This window comes from Triplophysa dalaica, chromosome 21 (assembly GCF_015846415.1).
Source record: "Triplophysa dalaica isolate WHDGS20190420 chromosome 21, ASM1584641v1, whole genome shotgun sequence".
NCBI classification, from domain to species: Eukaryota; Metazoa; Chordata; class Actinopteri; order Cypriniformes; family Nemacheilidae; genus Triplophysa; species Triplophysa dalaica.
Window position 1 is genome coordinate 12,233,789 of NC_079562.1, and position 22,276 is coordinate 12,256,064.

At 36.9% G+C, this 22,276-nt stretch overlaps 2 protein-coding genes across 11 annotated transcripts in view; both read right to left on the reverse strand.

Annotated features, from left to right (window-relative positions):
• Nucleotides 1-17,156, reverse strand: part of mcf2l2 (MCF.2 cell line derived transforming sequence-like 2) — a 55,604-nt gene extending 38,448 nt beyond the window's left edge. For 7 of the 8 annotated variants that reach the window (XR_008904965.1, XM_056734297.1, XM_056734302.1 and 4 more), the window contains exons 1-2: nt 16,796-17,156; nt 3,913-3,996 (exon numbers count right to left, since the gene is read on the reverse strand). Coding sequence is in view for 7 of the 8 variants with exons in the window: in XM_056734297.1 (XP_056590275.1) it covers nt 3,913-3,996; nt 16,796-16,877 (166 nt within the window). In the remaining variant the exon portion in view is untranslated. Of the gene's footprint in view, nt 1-3,912; nt 3,997-12,770; nt 13,083-16,795 lie in introns of those variants that run through there. The other variant, XM_056734298.1, reaches the window with a different exon arrangement.
• A 2,458-nt stretch (nt 17,157-19,614) lies between these two features.
• slc4a10a (solute carrier family 4 member 10a) overlaps nt 19,615-22,276 on the reverse strand; it is a 32,960-nt gene continuing 30,298 nt past the window's right edge. For 2 of the 3 annotated variants that reach the window (XM_056734198.1, XM_056734199.1), the window contains one exon: nt 19,615-21,001. In XM_056734198.1, coding sequence (XP_056590176.1) covers nt 20,920-21,001 — 82 coding nt within the window. In that variant the 3' untranslated portion in view covers nt 19,615-20,919. Of the gene's footprint in view, nt 21,002-21,687; nt 21,725-22,276 lie in introns of all 3 variants that reach the window. The other variant, XM_056734200.1, reaches the window with a different exon arrangement.

Sequence of the window (22,276 nt, forward strand, 5' to 3'; positions counted from 1 at the left end):
ACCATGATGGACAAACGCGGAATGTGCTTGATGTTAGCTTTAAGATATATGACAAGTTCGCAAAACATTAAATTGCTTTTGAGGCGGAGGAGGAGGAAAAGAGCCATCATTGAATCAAAAACAAATAAAAAAAATTGTTGCCCTCTGGCTCCATATGTAAAACCTGGGAGTCTATCTGGATAGTGATTTGAAGTTTGACTGTCAGGTTAGCTCTGTGGTCAAATCTAGTTTCTTTCAACTAAGAGCACTGCCAAAGGTGAAGTCTTTTCTTTTCTTTAAGAACTTTGAGAGGGCTATTCATCGCCTCTTTACCTCAAGGCTTGACTATTGCAACACACTTTATATAGGGATAAGCCAAGGATCACTCACTAGATTTCAGATGGTTCAAAATGCAGCGCCAAGATTCCTGACTGGGAACGTCACACCGACGTTGATGTCTTTACACTCATTGCCGGCCCGCTGCAGAATCGACTTTAAAGTCCTTTTAATGTTTTATAAAGCTCTGAATGGCTAGGCACCTTATTACCTTACTGGTCTTTTGGTGGAATGTGACCCAGGGAAGTCCCCGAGATCATCAAATCAAGGATTATTAACTTATGGAGACTGCGGGCATTTACAGTAACTGTGGAAAAGTCTGCCGGTTAATATTGGACTGCCAGAACTGTATAGGTGATTTTATATAATGAAGTGAAAACTGAATTCGTATCTGTTTGAAATAGCTTATAATACATGACAAAAGCCATGCTATATTTGATGTACCATTGTGTGTTATGTTTTATTTTAATTTATTTGTTAATTTGTCTGAATGTATTGATTAATTGATCAGCACATTGGTCAATAGTTATTGTTTTAAATTGTCCATTTTAAATAAAGTGATTTTGACATACTCACTCACACACTTGCACTAAATATGTGTGTGTGCATGTGTATATACATAGATTTTTCCATGCTGTAAATATCAAAGTATTTGATAGAAAATGAACAGTGTAAGTTTCTGTAAGTGCTGTAATTGTTTGTGTGATCAGATTGTGACCGTTGTGACAGAACCAAATCATCTCTGCTGCATGGTTGCATTTCTCCAGTTGCCAAATATGTTAATATGATTACTTCTATTTCTGGCGCTATGGGAGTTCTGCGCCGTCTTGGAGATGAAAACGAAAACCAAGAAAAATGAAAGATGAACAGACACACACAAAAAAATTATGAAAATACAAAATCAAATAAACCTCGAAAGTAGTAATGGAAATTGTCAGGCATTGAAACACATTTCTGCTCACTTTTCATGTTTTCTCCATATTCTCTGCTGCTAAAGAAACTCTTAAGTCTCTTAAAAGTTCTCCTCGCAACTCTCAAACTTTTTGATCTTAAGAGCTCGTTGAAAGGTTAAGATGCATTATGAATTACTTTTTCTTTACAAGAATCTTTTCTGTCATTTTAAGGGGAAACGCCCACATTTCCAAGAATTTTCTTAGAATTTGGTCACAAGGAGGAACTCTCAGCGCTAAGATTTTTCATTAATACAGGCCTGATGTCTCTTTAAAGTAAAAAGGAGCTGAAAGGGTTAAAATAACTATTTCTTTCTTACTGTTTTGCGTCTAAAGAACCTTTTCCACTGTAAACGTCTGTTTGTGGAACTGAAAATTTCTGCGGATGCTCTTACATGAAAAAAAGGGTTATTCTAAGCCTAAGGCATGCTCACACAAATTTTTAATTGCCCACATGCTAAACCAAGTCCATAAGGCTTATGCAGTAAAACCATTTACTGATGTATCTTATCTTACTTAGTATGCAAAACTGGAGGCATCTTATCTGATTTATACTTTACTGCTTCTCCATTTACAGTATGTGCACACAATTATTTTTTACTGCTTAAAGATAAGAGCGGTGACTTATTTCAGCCACAAGGGGGCGACTGTGGAATAAGAGATTTCCAATGAATACTGTCACATCAACTCATATTTGCAACATATTCATATAAAACAGGTAAAAATAAAACCATTGTAGGAAACAAAACTAAGATCTAAATAAATAGAAACTATTTTTGTTGTTTTTATTGAAATATCCCTTACTCTGCTCTCTGTATGACAACTAAAGTAGCAGTTGACGGATAATTGTATACATTTCTATATTATTGCCACCTTAAGATGAACTGCTTCATTGTTTACCTCATTTGTGTATGTCACTTTGAATATAAAAGCATGCGCTTAATGCTTTAATGTTAACCAATACTGCAATGGTTACCATATAAAAAAGCAATAGCCAATACTTGCAGAGCATTTACTGATCTTGATCATTTCAATTTCTGTATGTACCCATACATTATTTATGGGTTTAGCAGATACTTCATCCAACAGTAAAATAGTTACACAATAGGTCATTGTTAATGTCGCCAGAAACCAGACTCTGGTCATTTGTTAAAACAAACACGTATCTTCAAAATGTCAAATAATATAAATCTGACAGCATACAGTATTTGATGATGGTTCATATTCATGTCCTTCACTAGCCCTGTCAGTGTTTTATCAGTACATTCATGTCAAGCATTGTTCTCATTCCTAAAGGGGTTGAGGAGAAAGCTTTGTTTGTCTGCAGTAATGAGACAGCGCCACTCAGAGGTCACATGATGATCCATTTTTAAACTTAACAAACTCTTCATATGATCAAATTTGACTTCATTCTAGTCTAAAATAGATGTACAGTAGAAAGAAGGTCTGTGTTATTTCTCATCTACCCCCTCCTAACCCATATCCAGTGTCATCTCAAATTTCTTTATTAAAATTTGCAAAACGTATGCACTAATTTTTTATAATATTTGAATGTGCTAATACACTGGAATTCAATATATCTGTTAGTCAAGTCACACTATATCTGTTTATCAAACAGGATGTTTAAGACTACTTCCTTACATTCATATTTGTTTGTGTATAAACAGATCTAAAATTGTACAGGCTGTTTCAAATGTCTATGTTTGCCTGCTAATACTGTACTGTCAAAGACATAAGCCGTCTGACTGTAATAAACGTTGGAGTCCTGCTGTGTGATTTACTGTATAGAGGCCTCATGAATCGGACAAACAGCACCACTCAAGACATGAGAATACAGCTAAACTGATTCCACAAGGTATGCTGGGATTGTTTTTCACCGTAACATTATATAACTTGACTGGTGCAGGCTTCCTGGCACACGAGGAGATGAGGAGGGAGCAGGGCCAGGCCTCAGGAGATCTGACTGGGGTGGAAAGGAATGGAAACGCTCTCTGAGGAGCAGCGAGTGTGTGGATGATGATGAGGTCTGATGATGCCCGGCCCACTTACATCAATTCTGTGTGTAAGCTTTTCCACCCTGTTTTCTTACAACGCTGATTTTTTTATAAAAAAGAATTTTAGAAAACGCACTTTAAGTGCTTATATGATTGAATAATTGTAAACAGATCCAGCTGAGGTTAAGATCAGGATGTGTGTTGCAAACAGCTGTCACAGGGGTCTGTCAGTGGTGGTTGCCTTAAAAACCCTTTAGTTCAATCTGTGATGGTGATTTATGCATAATAGACTTTATCTGGTAACCAATAAGCGGTAAGTTAATACTCAACTAACGGTGATACGTGAACTTTCACATGAGACGGCTGAAACGAGCAGAGCAATAACATTTTAACTCAACCAAGTCTTTTCACATTTTAGGAAACAGAAGACCAGTAGTGGAATCATGGTGGTAACGTGATGTAAGTTCATTGGTGTGATTTGTAAAAATCGACCCAGAAACCTGAACCATATTTATTCTCACAGATGAGAGCGGGTCAAAATTCAAAGCATCATCAACGACTAATGGGGCAGGAAATGGGCAAAAAGTGAGTCAGCTTTAAACTACACAGATTTCTATCACAAACCAAACACCAAAGAGATCTTCATTTCTTACCTGAGAGAAGAGCAAACTGTCTGTGAAGTTGTTCAATAATGTCGACGGCCAGTAATGGCCTGATCTCCTGCTGCATGATCTCATCTGTGAAAAACGAAAAAGAGGGATCATTACAAATGGATTCTGATGAAACACCTTTTTGTAAGCATGACATGTTTTTTGCTTCTGTTGTTGTCTGACATTTAGTTCATTTAGAAATATTTCATTATTTAAAGCAACATCGCCATCTCTGTTTGAAACATAAAATTGCATGTTACAGTACTCAGCATACTAAACGGTCCAGTGTGTCATTTTTTGGAGGATCTATTTACAGAAATACACATAACTGTGTCTTCAGAGGTTTATAAAGATCTTACATAATGAAGCATTATGTTTTTATTACCTAGAATGAGCTATTTCATATACATAAAACGCGGGTCCCCTTACATGAAATTCGCCATGTTGTTTCTAAGTAGCCCTAAACGGACAGACTGCTGAGTTTCCTAAAGACTGTCTCATTCGGCAAAGAAGTGAAAACGTGACTCATTTTAGTTCTGTAAAAGCCGCTATATTGTTTCAAAAGGGGGGAGGGTGGATTGGAGTAAGCTATTGGTTGCAATTCACAACCTCAATGCTAGATGCCGCTAAATTTCATAAACTTTACATTTTATTTGAGTTTAAATCAAATGCCGTCAACATGATTTTTGTGTGAAAACATACCTGAAACAGCTCAACTTAAAAATGATTATTATAATTTTACCAATGTGAATTGGGGGTCAAAAACACTTTTCAATACAGATTTTTATGTACTTTATAATTTAACAGAATATAAAAAAAATTATAAGATAATACACCACAAATAAACTTCTCATAGGTGCCATTTTTGCCCTTACATTTTAAATATGTGGGGTAATATTGTCACTTTCAGTGGTATTTTTGCCTCAGGCCCTGTGCAATTTCTGATCCCCTATATACAAAATAGCCTCTATAGCATGAAAGTTGATAATACGATCCACAGATGACATCAGACGCGTAGCTTCTCTGAGTGACTGCAAGGAGTTTCCCCTGTACAGCTGGCTTCCTTAGAGACGACCTTTAGACTTCAACACAGCTTCTGGTTTGTATCCGCCGTTCATCAGGGAAGCGCTCCTTCAAACAAGCCTTCCTTTTATGCCCTTGACTTTACAAAAGACCGCTGGAGCTGCACTAGTCTCTGCAGATTTGGTGAGGGTCACCCTGAAGCCCTGTAAAGTCTGCGGATGAACAAAACCTTCTCTGTACACGTACACAAAAGACCACATTAACATCAACTAGAATTTATCAGAGACTCTTCTTAAATAGTCTTGTGAGAGGACTTGCTGCTGGCTACAGTATTGGGGAGTTGCATAAAGGTCCAGTGTATGAAATTTTGCGGCATCTAGTGGTTGCGAATTGCTCCCTTTCACTACGGGGCTGACGCAGAACTAAGATTTCTTAATTTTGCTTCTTTCACGAATGAGATAACGTATTTACAAAAAGCTTTGCAAAGCAGTTTGTCCGTTTAGGGCTCCCGTAGAAACAACATGGCGAATTCCATGCATGGGGCTGTGATGGACCTTTGATAGTTTTGTTTGATATATTGCATTTCTGTCAACAGATCCTCCAAAAATTATACACGCCACCTTTAAAACTACAATTTTGGTATATATTCAGCATCCAGCGACGCTTGGTTTTAAGTTATTATCCAGAAACTGTGTTTGACAAACAGCGTGCCAAAACCCACAGACCCAACTATCATGTTCCAAGCACTAATTTATTTTCACACACACATCCTTTTGGGGTGTGTTGTAAAGGAAGAACAATGTGCGTCAAGGAGCATGTGAAAGCCAGATGTTATCAGCTGACTGTGGAGTCACAGCCACTCACATGTAGACGAGTTAAAATAAGAAGCCAGGACTCCTTCAGAGGAAAGACCGGAACGTACCAGACCACTCCCAGCAACATAAAGAACACTAAACTCCTTCCTCTTCTTTCTCTGTACTTTGCGTGCTGCTTACCTTGGACTTTTGTCTGTGTGTATACTTGCTGACTGTGGATAATTCATAAATGTGCATGAAACGATTAATGGAAAAAATCATGAAATAAAATTGTAATTATAATGTACAACAATACTCTGTGTTTTACATAAACAATGATCTTTTTAAATCCCTTTGCAATAACGACATATAGGTCTACAATTGCATAAATAGACTAAAGGTTTTTATTGGCCATGCTTCAAATGCAATACTCAAAAGGTCTTTCTGACTGTTAATCAAAGCGTCCAGGACTGAAAAATTGAAAACCCATGATAACAGAATAAATGCTTGATTTAAATCTTTTGTCTAGCGAGGCAGCATACCAAGAGATCAACACAGGGCACAAAAACACTGCTTTTAGATAGTTACTAAATTGACAGTTCACTGTGCTTCAACATTCACTCACAATCATGTCATTCCAAACCTGCATGAGTTTCTTCTGCAGTACACAAAAGAAGATATTTTGAAGAACGTTGGTAACCAAGCAGCATTGGACTCCATTGAGTTCCATGGACACATTTCACAAAATATCTTATTTTGTGTTTCAGCGATTAAAGAGTCATAGCCTACAGGTTTTGATCAACATGAGGTTGAATAAATTACAGAATTTTTATTTTGGGGTATATACATGATTCACATTAAACACGCACACAGTGTTTGCAGTTCTTCACATCACACTCATGTTCACTGAAACAGGCCACTGTTTCCTATGGACGCTACGTGCGCCGGATTTAACTGAGCTGGCTGAGATTTTAGCAGACCGCTCAATGTGCATAGGCCTATACCACATTCCCAGACTAGACCCCAAGTCCCCTTGGACCCACGGAATTATTTGGACATCAAAATACTTTCCTCTATCCAATATTCAAAGACATTTACAGTCTGGTAGCAGTGTCACAGAAGAAAAATGTTAAAGATGCAGCAAAACTCTCAAAACTCATAGAGTTGAAAAAACTATTCAGAACAATACTGAAACTGGTATATCACAAAAAAAGACCCAAGGCAGGCCCATGTGACATAGAATGCTTTAAAGGTCCAGTTTTTTTGAGGATCTATTGAGAGAAATTCAACATAATATACATAACTATATGTTCAGAGGTGTCTAAAGACCCTCTGAACATATAGTTATATGTAAATAATGAAGCGTTGTCTTTTTTAGCTTAGAATGAGCTTTTTCCTTCTACATACACCACAGGTCCCCCGGTATGGAGCGAGCTGTTGGTTGCAGTATGCAACCTCACCACTAGATGCCACTAAATTTCTAAGACTGTAAATTTACCATGAAAAGTAACGTGAAGTTCTTTGGTTCATGAGTTGGTCTGATGGCTGGGAGAGTCTCTTTACCCTTTAACTAACCCATAGAGGTTGTTATAAATACACACAGGTCATGGTGCAAAAACAAGAAGAGGCTTTACTCAGAATGTCAACAAATCAAAACTACTGTGAGTCAATTACCTCCAACTGTTATGGTTAGCTTTAAAGAAGTGATTTGAAGTGTTGATCTCAGATCCAGATTCAATTCCGTTCAGATCCAAAATCAGTTCCACTTCATAAAGTTACGTTTCTGTCAGATCTTTTCAGTTGTGTGCCAGACAGGCAGCTGAGTTTAAGCAATAGAGAGTGATGCATACTTGTGGAAATCCTATGTATGTCTCTGCTCATTTTTTCCAGCCACATGGCTTTTTTTCTGCATTCAAGACTTGCAAAGTTTTCTCCCAAGCTGTACAGTGTGAGGCAAGCACTGCTCCATGTTTCTTGTCAAAGGTTGAGTAGCAAACAGAGAAGTGTATCAGCCTGCAGAATTTGGAGGGGGTCATAAGCATCTCGTTGTGGTATAGATGAAAGGCAGGTTTAGAGCAATTCCATGTGGCAAATTCCATGTGGCAAAGCTTCAGATAAAATAACCTTGCTGAATCCAGGCGGATTATTGAACTTGAACTGTCTGAATACAGCTTTTTTTACATCCCAAGGAGCATCTCCCTGAACATCGGTGGTTTCAACTCAAGCCATTTTGTGATCGTTCTGCGCCTTTCCTTCCCATTGAACACCAGTTTACAAAAGTGGGCTTTTCAATACTGAAATCATATATTGAGGACACACCCAACATTATGTAAGTCTTTGTTTTGTATATTATGACAATCTCGACAGGACTTTGTAGGTGTGTTTGCATTAAGCCAGTCCTGCAAATCATAGGTAAGTGGTTTCCAACTCGAGGGAAAGATGGAATACAAATGAGATTTCATTCATATCAAAATTTCTCTTAGACACCGAGACCAGAGAGGTTCTAAGATTTTTATGTGAACATAAACATTTCTCATTAAATGTATCTATAGTCCATATTTAATAGCATTATACACACACACCATGTGTTTCAATGAGTTAGGGGTTGTGGTCAGACGGTTGCGTAACATTATGTAAACAAATCCATCATGAAACTCGATCATGGATCCTAGGAGGCCTCCCTACTGAATATCACTTACAGTGCACACTATAATATGTACGGTACCAGTAATCGATGGTTGTACTGTCCAGGACACACAGAGAGACTATTAACACAACAGCTTCACAACACAGCCTGTTTCAATCCCAACAGCAGCCTATCAGCAGGCATCCACATTATTACATTGTATTGTATCCAGATACCTCTATACTGTAAAGGAATGAAGCAATGGGACAGAGGACATTCAAGATGATGGTAGACGGTTCAGTCCAGTCTCAGGCAATGCATTAAAATAATTAAATAAAAGTGTTTAATAACATTTGACTGAAGTTGAATGCACAGCCTCCAGCAATGTTGCCGCAAAGAAATCATTGAAAATGGTGGATGCACACACATGACCATTTTACAGCAACTGCTTGGATAAATGAATGAAAATGGGATGCTGTACACAATATGATGGCAATTTATTTTTATACAAAAATCCAGCATGAAATTCCAGCATGATTGATAAAATTCAAACTGTCAAACATGGATCCAAATCAATCATTATTTACGAAACACATTCTGTGGAGCAGTTTGTCCGTTTAGGCCTACTGTTGAAACAACAAGGTGAATTCCAGGTAAGGGGACTCGTGGTAGATAGAAATAGCTCATTCTAAGATAATAAAAACATAACACTTCATTATAAGGTCTTCATACACCGCTTAACACATTGTTATGTTTATCATATTGCATTTCTGTCAACAGATCCTCCAAGAATTTAAGCAACTAAATGAATAGACAGCTTTGAGTAAACTCAACTGTTGGGTAGAATTAACCCACATCCACAAATATGTGTTTGACTGTCCAGATGTGGGCTGTGTGAAGCGGTCTGCCTCAGTCTGGACAGGTGGGCTTCATTATATTGGCATGCTTCTGAGAGGCCTTCATAGGAGCCTGTCTGCCTTTGATCTGTTATGATGGTGTGACCGCTTTTGTCATATTACTCAGTATTGGAGTAAAAACTAAAACAAGATCAATTATTTTGTTAAGGGGAAACCATTCCCGGATATGTTCACGTTTTGACTTATACGTGTTTGAAGTACAAATGTTTATGCGATAATAAACTTGACTTGTTCGTAAGTGGTACATGATGGAATATTTACACCTCTGACAGGATGGAAGGCGTCAGTACAATAGCTCATAAATCTTAAACAGCTAAAGTATATTGTTCTGTGAATGCGAAAGTTGCCATTACGTCCGCATACCCGCAGGAAAGAAAAAAATGCAGGAGGCCTCTTTATTGTTATAGGAATGAGATTAAATTGGAAAAAATGGCTCAGATCTTACATGGGTCACCTTTGGGGTTTCACGGAAAAATAAGTGTTGCTTTTTGTTGGTTAACTTAAAAAAATATGTTACCTGGTTGCCTTAAAATTAGTTAATTCCATTTAAAAATAGTACTTACCTAAATGAATTTGATGCAAACTCATTGTGTTGAGTAATATTTTTAAGTTGAATTAACTCAAAAATCAAAGATGAAGAACATAACATTTTTCATCAAATTCCACCAAAGCCAAATTTTGTAATATATGTTATATACATCACATTAACCTTCAAAGTCCTACTTTATCCTAACAACATGTTTATTTTCCATTTGTTAATACAGTATCCAATACACACAACATTATTTGAAAAACTCTATTGAAGTATTTTGCCCTCAGACAATATATTTCCGTTTTCATTATAACAGAATGTCCAGAAAGAGAAAGTATTGAAAAACTTTATATCTGAATAAACTGAATTTATTTAAAATACATCATAAAAAAGCTACATTCAACTGGGAAACAAAATGATAAGTGCATCATTTACAATTCTGCGTTCATGTTTTCAAACCAAACACAGTTCAGTGCACCAAAACAACGTGAAAACGTCATTTTAAAGAATATTTCACACTTTTGATCAGGCATATATTAGTCACAGTAATGAACGAGGCCGCCTATTTGACCCATTTAATCCTCTTTAAGAGAGATTGTCTGTTTCCACTGATGCTTACATGCCCGCACACACACACAAACATATTTATCTGCAGAATCACACACTTTAATCAACCAAACTGCAACACTGCATCTCACTGCACCACTGATAAAATCATTCAGTCAATACAATCAGAAAAAGTGTTTAAAGCAAGCCGAGTGAAAGAGGAAGATGAGAAAAGGAAGACATACTTCTCCTAGCAGCTAATTCTGTCTCCAGACACACTCCCAGAAAACGATGGTAGGACTGCATTTCCCCCACAGAGATGCGCACCACAGAAAAGGACGTTTCCGGTGAGTGTCGCCCACATAGCGAGCAGCGAGACGGGAGGGTCTGATACCACAGAGAACCTTCCATACCGCAGTACTAACCCAGAATAACCCTGCTCATGCTGAACCTGCCTCGGCTCGAGGGATGAGACTATGTGTGTGAATTTTCAGCTCACGGAAAAGCAAGGACAGACCAGAATAGGTAGACAGAAGCGTTGCTGATGCTGGATTAGGAGTTAAGAGAACTATTCTAATTCTCTCCTGTGGGGGATATACTTACAAACACCTCCACCTGAGAGTATCCTCTCCCTCAGAGCTGTCAATACACAGCATTCCTAACACACACACACAAACTAAAAGATGAGATGACCTTCCATTGTATTTAATAAACAGACACACACACACACAGTATCCTATCTATTCGCTGCGTCATAATGATTACTGCCTTAAGACTATCTGCAGCAAACTTGTAGTTCAGTGTGTGTTTTGTGCGGCTTTGTTCTTATATCCCGGTGGGGACCTAAACCTGAATGCACACCAACACATGAGGACTCGTGGCACTGCAGGGGCCAAAAAGCGTTATAAATCGTACAGAACAATATATTTTTTTAAATCCAAAAATGCAAAATGGTTGGTAGGTTTAGGGGTAGAGTTAGGGGATAAAATAAACAGTTTGTACAGTATAATAAAGCAGCTGAGGGCATTGTGGCACGAAGCGGAGTACCTAAAATCCTGTAGCTGTTATAAAATGAACTGTAACCCACTTATTCGTGGGGCTTATTGCTTTTATAAAACGGTTATTCCATATGTGTAGCAAGGTTTCATGAAATAAAGTCAATACAATTATATTAAAGGTATTTTATATCGGCTCAGTCAGAGTCGACGACCAGAACTGACCGATTAATTAAAATCATTACATCTAGGACTGCCCCTCTGGAGATAATGAACCTTCCGGTGTGTGTGTGTGTGTGGGGGGGGATATGTGTGTGGGGGGGTATGTGTGTGTGCATGTGCGTGTGTGTGTAAACCCAAATTAGTTTTTTCTTAAACATTTTCCCACCCTAACACTTGATAAAAAAGTGCACTATAAACAATTAAATGGGCTTAAAGTTCTCTTTTTTCACACACTAATTTTCAATACAAAAAAAAGTACTTTTTAGTACTTAAAGGGATATTTCACCCAAAAAATGTCATTCTAACATCATTTTCTCACTCTCTTCTCATTTGAAACCTGTATGACTATTTTCCACATAACACAAAAAATGTTATTTTGAAAAATGTTAGCGCCCATTAACTTCTATTGTGTAGACACAAAACCAATGCAAGTAAATGGGTGCTGTTTCTGTTCAGTTTTTCTACATTTTCCTTTTTTGTGTTTTGAGGAAGAAAGTAAGCAAAATTTAAATTTTAGGGTGACCTATCACTTTAAGAAACTTAGGAAGACCCAAGTGTACTCGACTGTAATATTTTAAGGCACCGTGAATAGAAGTACAAAAATATTTACATTTGGTATACATTTGGCTTAATACAAAGTATTTTCTTTTTATATAATTATATATAATTTAGTATATATATATATATAAATTAATGCTGAAGAAAATGTATTTTCTGTACAGCTGCTTTGAACCAATGATAAACTATGACAAACAATATAAAAACCTATTTAAATTGAAAGTCCTTATGATACGATAACAAAACCAAACATGTGTGTCATTCTTGAGTTTTTACTCATTGAGTCATCACCCCCTTGACCTCACTCAGCCTTGTCCTTGTACCATTAAAGTCGCCCATCAGCATCAGAATGAGCAAAACTGCTGAGCTGGATTACAACCCAATGAAACAGTTGTGAATCATTAGAATGCTGGCACATTTTATAGGTCACATTTCTTTGCGTCTTTAGCATTATTAAGCCCATAAACCTTTATTTCTGAGAAAGACCTTATACACCCCTTCCACAGAGCTATAGCCAAATCTCTCCCTTTCTCTCTCTTTATATATCACACAGAAAAAGCAAACAAAAGCAAAAGCCATTAACACCATCCCTCCTCAGGCACAGATGCTTTCAAAAATCTGCTTTAAAAGACATAAGAGCTGACTTACACATAACTGAACCCATTGTGTGGATGGTCCCGCGCTGTGCTAGTGGTCCCAGGAGCCACAGCGACCCACAAATGTTCGACCTCTCTCTCGTAACGTCTCCTGCAGGTTGTCTACTACTTCTGAGAATTTAATAAGTAGACATCAGAGGTTCCTGTGCTTCTGGTACACGGGTAACACATTGACATGTTTTCCACAAATATCTTCCAGAATGCCAGAAGCGACGGTTGTTTCCTGTTCCTCTCCCTCCCGATGAGACATTCATCACTGTGCAGCGTTCTCTGGTTAGAGAGGGTCAGGAAGAACTTCGGACAAACACACTGATTCCTTTTTCCCCTCTCCACCCCAAAACAGAGCCCAGCGTCTCACACGGTCACATAAACCCCTCCCCACAAAACTCACACATGAGACTGCGTCATGTGCTGCTGAGTGATTAACCTCAGGTTTGAACTTTTTCAGCCACTTAAAGAGTGCAAAAGAGATGTTACACTGGGAGCTAATAAGTGTTGACTTTAAACTAGAGGGAATATAAACTCATGAATGTCATGGTTGCATGAACACAGCACTTATGGAAAGTGAGAGTAAAGGTAATGTCCCAAAGTGGAGCCAACAGAAGCTCCATAAATCCAGACATTCCTGCGGCTGGAAACCTTTATGCTTGTAAAACTAGGCACTGTGTTTAAACACAAAATCACGGGCAAACAATCTAGGACAAAAAAACAAAACAATTCGCAAATTTGTTGCTGTGTGGAGTTCTGCAGAAGAAAGAAAGTCATGAAGGTCAGAAATGACAAGAATGTGAGTAAAAATGAAGGACTTTTCAGTTTTGGGTGAACTATCACTTTTAGAGACCTGATACATGAGTGGTAACCAGAATATCATCAAGACATGCACGTGAGCTCTTAAAGGGATACTTCACACAAAAATGAAATGAGGTTATGGTGTAGGGTATGCATCTGCGTAGGCTACGGCATTGCTTCAACGCAGGACCATAAATTGAGCTTTATACCTAAATTGAGTAAGTGATACCCTAGAAACCATCCTGAACACCGTAGCAACCATATTCTATACCAACCCTAGCAACCATTTTGAACACCTTTGCAATCATATCCTGTACTACCCATAGCAACCAACCACATCACATGCAAAATCACTCAGCGTTTCTTCTGCATACAAAGTTTTCAAAAGTATTCCTTTAATATTTCAGAGACCAAGAGTATTATAAAATCAAGTGTGTATCTATAACTTTAGATCATTCTTCACATTAGTGTGCATTACAGATAATCTGCCAGTCCATACTTTCACTAATGTGTATTTCTACTTCCCTGTCTGTGTTTAAATCACAGATCGCTCACAACAGTGCAGGGAGGAAGAGAGGGATCATTCTATATTGCGTCAGAAAGTTCAGTGAATGAAATCTAATGGATTCCATTAGCTGAAAAAAACGTTTAATAGCGTGAGCTCTTCCGCACAGCCGGGAACAGCAGCTGCGCTTGTCAAATCACTAAGAAATCAATCTCACACTGGTTATGTAAGATGACACAAGTCTGTTTTTGTAACATCACTGTAATGTGAGATTTAAGAACAAATTTTTGACATTTTTGTAAATCTCACACAATCCCCATGGTGAAAAATAGGTTAGTGTATGTGATTGTTCTGGACCGGTGGACAAGTGTGCTGGAGCCCAGGAATCTAGACGTTGTGGTTATATAATATTGATTGACAGAAGTGCAGAAAGGAAGTCTTCTAAGGGGTAAGCTATAACAGAGATTTGATACCGAGAAGCCCACAAAAAGTAGATGGACGCGGGAAGGGGGGTGGGGTGGAGACAGGGAAGGAAGCACAATGACCTTCTCATTGTTCACCTTTTTGGATTTGTTATGTTGTGTCACAACTCACTTCTGCTGTGAATTCAAGACTGTGGAGATGTTGTCATGTTGATTGTAATAAAGTAAAGCCTGTTTCCAGAATTTGACAAATATTCTTTCACTTTCCTGATGCAGACCAAAACTAAGCAATGACAGTATTAATTTCTTCTTCTTCTTTTTTATTCATTTATTTTGTTTTTTAGATGTCCTATAAAGAAGACCAACTCATGTGTCTGTGTTTATGTACAGTTTGTATATGTGTGTGATGGAGAGAAAGAGAAAAATAGTTTCTATGTTTATTATACATTAGTGGCCTTATTTTCTGTCATGTCTGCTATATTCCAGTAAACATGATCACATGTTCTGTCAGCCATTCGAAAACTTCATCTTGTAAAAATTATAATGTCCTGGAAACTATTATTAATGTATTTTCCAGATGATTTGTGATGTCAAATTCTTTGTGTTCTCACCTGTGTGTGTGTGTGTGCGTGCGTCTGTGCGTGTGTGTGTGTGTGTGTGTGTGTGTGTGTGTGTGTATGTGTGTGTGAAAGACTAGGTGTGTATTTTTTCTCGATCGTTCAGTATTTGGTTTGTTTGTGTTAATCCTTTTATCCTGATTAGTTCAGGATGACTGAATAACACAGTTTTGTGTTATTTCAAACAGCTTTTATGTCGCAGTGACTGGCTGTTTAAAGCACAGATGTTTCAGGCGAAATCGTCCTAAAAACAAAAATGGTCGTCCCATGTTGAAAAACGTTTTTTTAACAACATCTCAGACTCCTCATGACAAATAATGTAGATTATTCCTATTCCTTTTTATGATGCTGTTAGCATGTCCAGCCTGTTTGTACATTTGGCATACAGTACTGATATACACTGACATACAGTTAATATATTTTATCATATATATATATTATTATAAGTAAATGCTAGCTCACCACTTCAGCATCAACACAAAAGGTCAAAGATCTCATATATAAATGAATAATATGAGCTAATATTTGCAATCATTTTAAATTAAGTAAGTCTCTGTGTCTCTGTATACTGCTGTGTTATTCTATAGTGCTGTTCAGCTGTCCTGTTAAATATGCATGAGCTTTATATCGAGAAGTGTCCAATATATCACTCAGCTTTGATATTTGCAGAAGAATGATGTCATAGTTGACCAATCCATGAGCAGAACCTCTCAGCGTTTAGTCATGTTACTATTACAGAGCTAGATGGTAACATCTGTGACTCACTCAGATAGGCTCTAATGGCTCTGTGAAGAGGCCAGTAATGATTTTTGTCTCTTCTCAAAAAATGACTACCATTAAGTATGATTTTATGCAGGATTTTTTGCAGGATTTTTGCTCAAACCCAAAGTGCAATGGTTTAATCATTATTTAAAAAAACATAAGCTTCATCTTGAGAGAGAGCTGAAGCTGTGTAGGTGTGTTGTTATAATCAGCATAATAAACTTAGGAAGCACTGAGCGTGGTTACAGCATGGAGCGTGAATCAATATGGCGAGCTGGCCGTCTCAGTTTCCACGGTAACGTGTTTTACGTCCCCAGAGGCCTGCAGCAGAGGCGTCAGTAGTGCCTCTTGTGCAGGATAGAGGTAGCAGCATGGCACAATAACCTACTTCTCTCTGATGCCCGGGGAAGCACCTGAATATTTTTGAGCTTTTTATAAGGACAGGAAGAGGATAAAACAACAGTTTTGAATAAAGGCTATTTAGCACGGAGGAAGTGGATTAAAAATACGCAGATTTTCTATAAACCGCATACATCTAAAATGACACAATAATTTCTGAAATAGTTGAAAGTATATTAAACAGTCTCATTGTGTTCTACAAAACTGATGAATGGGAAATACAACATCTCGTAACCTCATAAAATATATATTAAAAAGCACATGTCAAGACAAAATCTGCTTTATTGTTGTGAATCCACCATTTATAGCCAACTGTTTTTTGTCTTAATATTAAAAACATGAAACACAAAAATGAAATAAAATTACACTTTACACAAACCCAAGCTTACAACAGAACCACAGAATTCATGTGTCCTCTATCAATCTCTGAAAGCACTCAGGGTTGACACCGTCACACACCCCCTTCTTTACCCCTCAGCCCAAATCCCCCATTTTCCTCAACCATAGCGAATGATCCACTTACCAACATGGGTGATGACACAGTCAACCCTCTGCTGAAGCTCCATTAGAGACATCTCCTCTTCCTCCTCCAGCCTGCAGAGCATCTCAGGGTGCGAACAGTGGTCCTCTCCCCTCTCCTCAGCTCAGCCCAGGGCTTCCCCACTCCTCTATCACAAAGACAGCGGCCACTCCCAGGCCCTGATGGAAACCTCCGATGGAGGACACGAGAGAGAGAGATCCGACCGGCAGATGAGGTCTGGCTCTTTTGTTCTACAGCATGCAAGAGTCTATTGTGATGTTAATCATTCATTCTGAATCTCTGTCCGGCTGATGCTGGCTAGACTTTACCCGGCTCTGTGGCTTCTATCCTACAGACTGTGTCAGGCACCAGGAAGAGAATCCGAGGGAGGATACCTGCCTAGAGAGAGATGTGAAGCTCCTTTGTCACAAAACCTGGAATAATGGATTCAATGGAATGGAGTCACACAGCCACGCAGCCATCCAAATCAGTCATCAAACAGAACCTAAAATAAAGCCTCTCGGAAAATGTTTAAAAATCATGCATGTATTTTTAGAATTAAAATTTGTATGTAACATTATTATTCATATTATTGTTTTTCAATATTATAAAAATGATCATTATTTTAAATTACAATAGAAAAAATACAAATGCTTTCCTTTCTGTACATACACGTTTACATAGAAAATTATTATATTGAATAATGTAAATATTGAAATCTTTAATTATGCTTTATAACTCTAAATACATTTAACATTTCTACAGAGTAGAATTTGTCTATTTATTTACTTTATTTCTTTTTTGTGTGTTTGAATAAATTGGCGTTCCGCCGAGAATCTTTTCCGCATTTTGATTTCAGCTGACGGGCTGTTATCATCTTACTTGACGACATTGCCCTTGGGATCCAGATCATCTCCTTGACAACGCTAGTGATGGGAAGCCATCTGCCCTCCTGCCTTCTAATGTAAACTTATAAGATATACAATTACAAAAATAAGGATAGTATAGCATGTTACATTTTGTTTTCAAGACTAAATATTCAATTTATTATTGTTATGTATGTATTTAAAAAATGGACACATTTACATTTAGGCTTTTATCCAAAGCGATTTAGAGTGCTTTATCCTATACATTTTACATAGGTATCTGCAATCCCCTGGTTTCGAACCCACAACCTTGCGTTGTTAACGAAATGCTCTTACCACTGAGCTACAGGAAAAATTTTGTTTATTTACACTTCACGCAATTACTACAGATAAAAAGACTATATGTAATCTTCACCGAAGAATACGGTACGATAATTTAATCTAAAAGAAAAATGTCAAATAAAATAGTTTAATTGTGAAAAAAGTATTGACCTAACAAAGCTTCATCGCCAGATGGAGCTTTAGCACTACGCTGAGTTTGATCAGTAGGGTGGCCTACATATACTGTTCCACAGCGCCACCTGCTGGTTATAAGTCGTTTTGTAAAGCAAAAGCGTGATCTGATGAATTCTGCTCATTTAACACTCTACATAACATCTACTCTCGGCGATAATCAATCATAATTGTGAATAATTCGATCTCATGTGTCATAATTCCATGTTACGCCCTTCAAACCGCAACACTGTCAGATCCATTTGCATTTACATTCATGTTTGCCACACGCTTGTATCCAAAGCGAGTTACATTGCAATATAGGCCTACTATACATTTGTATCTGACTATGTGCAATCCCCTGAGATCAAACCCATGACCTTGGCGTTGCAAGTGCCATGCACTAACCACTGAGATAGAGTGATTTACATTTAGTCATTTAGCAGACGCTTTTATCCAAAGCGACTTACAAAGAGTTAGGGTCATACAGGAGCCATTATACATTAGGTGATATAAATAAATTAAACATAATTAATACTGACCAACTTCGAATATGCTTATGTTCAACCATAAATCGGTGTCTGAACAAATGTAGTGCATTATAACTGGAATGAAAGGGAATTTGGCTGTATGGCATTTTCTTGGCATTAAGGCAACTTCAGAAGTAAAATTGTTATGGCGATGCATTATGAGTGCATTTGATCATTTTTCCTTTTGTTACAGACACCACTGCAAAATGGCAATATCAAATAGACATGTTTATTTCAAGATGGCTTAAAATGCTAGATATTGTTATATTGCCATCTTAAAAATGTATACAGGCTACACATGGCTAGTTGTGCCAAGCTCTAGGATCTTTTGTTGGATAAAATTTGTTAGTATCTTTAAGCAATGAGTTGCCTTGTTGATGTAGTTAAATAATAATGGTAGAAGCATACAGTTTTCAATCATTGAAAATGAATTTGCTTACAGTTTGTTCACAATTTTAACACAACAAAAGACTGCTAATGAAGAACAAAAGCTGGTTAAAGCTGGACAGAATACACTGATATTTACACAAGTTTATGATTTAATAGGCTTGAGCGATCATTTCAATTCCAAATCACAGAAACTTCCAAAATCTTTGAGAAAAACCCAAAGGGATTGTTCATGATTGCGAAATGAAACATGAAAAAACACAATACTATTTTAAATACGCACAATTTTTCTAAAACAAAAATAGCCTAAAGATACAACAAACACACATGGACTCTAAAAAGGTTTCAGTGATTGAAATTATGGATTCACTTATCACTAGGGCTACTATTAACTTATAATAATATAGTAATATAAATGCAAACGCTTCAATAGAAAAAAACTCTTAGATTCAAATTGGTTTCTGTTTGAGCACTAAACAGATGTTGTTTGCATGTCTATATCCTCAGGACAACTTATTATACTGGTACATGTTTAAAAAAACACACCTTGGTTTTCAATCACATTTAATCTCACATTTAATGACAGTTGTAATGATACAATTTTAATGACTAATTTCATAAGAGAAACTGTTTTCAGTAAGTTTTATTTTATAGTGATACAGTAACAACAAATGTGTACATCAACATAACATTTATGTGTCTTGAGTGTCACTGAATGTGAGTGTCATTTTGTTAACAAACATTGAAAATGGTAAAAATAACATGAAATCATTCTTTCCCCCCACATACAGTATTCAAACCTAAACCACACATTGAAAAATCTATTGAACATTATACACAGACAAAATACATATACATGTGTTAATAATAAATTTGTCTCTGGTAAGTACATGGTTGTAATGCTCCTCTTATGAAAAGGAAAATTATTGCATTTCTTGTATGACTTTTGTGTTATTGGCAGTATATAATCTGAGTGATAAGGTCTCTTAGTGTGAAAATGAGTCTTAGAAAGGATGATGTCACCCAGAGACAATGTGAAACAACACTATACAGTTCAATCACCCCCCTTCATGGTTTATTATTTGCAGCATTTTGACAAAATATATGTTCACTATTATTTGCATGGATTAAATGCTACACAGAATTTTGCGAAAATGAAATAGAGCTTCATACTAATCATTTTCCAAAAATAAAACAACAGATTTTATGTACGTGAATGCATTTCATATGAACAAGTTCAAGAAGATAATGTGCTGTAGGATAAAATGAAGATAAAAGTTTTGGCTCATATGTTTAAAATCCACAAAATTGTTCATAAAAGTATTTAGAAAATATTGGTCACTGCTCATAAATTGTATATATTAACATCCAATATATTGTGAAGTGAGGAACATATCACAGACATTTAAAAAGCATTATGTGATGACTTAACTACATTTGCATCTTTCTTTAAAAGAAAAAAGTTTTATGATACGACTGCAAGTGAGTGTCAGTTATGCGTAATAAAAAAGTTTTCTAAAATAAACTATATATTGAGGCTATATAACAGGGAATTGCCATAGGATCTACTGTCCAAAAAATATACAGTATAACATACAAACCAAAGCAACCTTGAATTTTTACAATTTCTACAGGTGAAACTACAATGGAACAGTAGATTTTGAACACACAATTTGCTCTTCGTGGGTAAACTCAGATATACATATGCTCAAAAAATACCACACACACACATAAAAATGATTTAATATACCATAATGCCTTATAGCACAGACTGGCACAAACGGATCTACAGAACAGAAGCATACTGGTGCTTTATGTTGGGCACGATGCAAAACGTCTGAACAACGTAAACTCACAAACTTGTCTCTCTATCCAAATCTGTGTCTTTCTCTTCATCACCTGGCTCGTGTCTCGAGGTTCCTTTAAGTGTTGAGCTGCAGAACGTTACACAGAGATTCACATCAAAATGGTGATAAAGGATTTTGACAAAAGCAATTGTTGAGCAAAAATGTCCTGTTTTGTCTGAACCCATGCTCAGCAAAGATAAAGGAATGAAGCATTTAGTATCATTAGGGCTGTCAAAAAATGTAATCCAATATTATAAGATATAATATATCATATACTGTGTTAAATTTGTTGAAAAGCAAAATTTGGATCCTTCAAAGATTCAAAGGAGTCAATGTAGTGTTTGCTTTACTTTAAAATAATTGAACCAAATGGCACTGAATGCTTGTTTTAAACTGACAGCCCTAATATGATCTATCATTATCTGTTCTCACAGAGTTTGTAATCATTGACATCTCAACATTGACTGCGTACCCATCCAAAAATCATGCTTTTCCATGCAATTAACATTCTCAACAAATACACACAAACATGCATAAGAACAACAGGCTTGATTCAGTCCCTCATACGCCCAATGGAATGCTGTGTATCTTTAGTAAAGAACTGAAGATTGTCATCAAACTCTTAACAAGTAAGACGCATAGTGAAAATAGTCATCCAGAAAAGGAAAGCAGAGGGAGTTTGAACATCATAGCACCAGAAGATGGAGGCAAAGAGACCGCAAAACTAATTTCAATACAGTGATTGTGCACAACGGGTTTGGGTTGCGTCTTACCTTTGGAAATCAGCATCTGAGACATTAGGAGAGGGAGCTTTTGAGTGATAGGGGATGAAAAATTCAGTCATGATATTTTATAGAGCCTGAAATTTCACTTTGAAGGTGAACAGCATGTTTGAGGATTTGACTGAAGAGGGGTTTCTTGAAAGAAAGGCTTATGGCCAAACTCCACCTCACTGCTTAACAAATCTACTCAGTCAAGTTTTGTCCTTGAAGTATATTTTCATGTTCCAATGGATAAAATGTGCCACAATTGCACACTCGGTGGGGGTCAGGTGTGTTCTTTCTTGACATCAATGTTCCAGGTCAAGTACAATGTTTCACATTTTGTGTACAATTTATTAAATAACTTGACTTCAACTGTCTTTAAATTCTTATGTTATTTATATTAACATTATAGTCTGTGCTAATGGGCATGTTAATAAAGGTTAATACATGTGCATATGTACTGAATCTGGAACGTTCTTTTAAATAATCTATTGCATCCAAAAAAACTGAAAAAATGTGAATGGCAACATCAAATACACGTGTGTGCCAGGATTTCAGTGAAGGTATATTTTACTTTTGATTTTTGGGGGGAGAGATT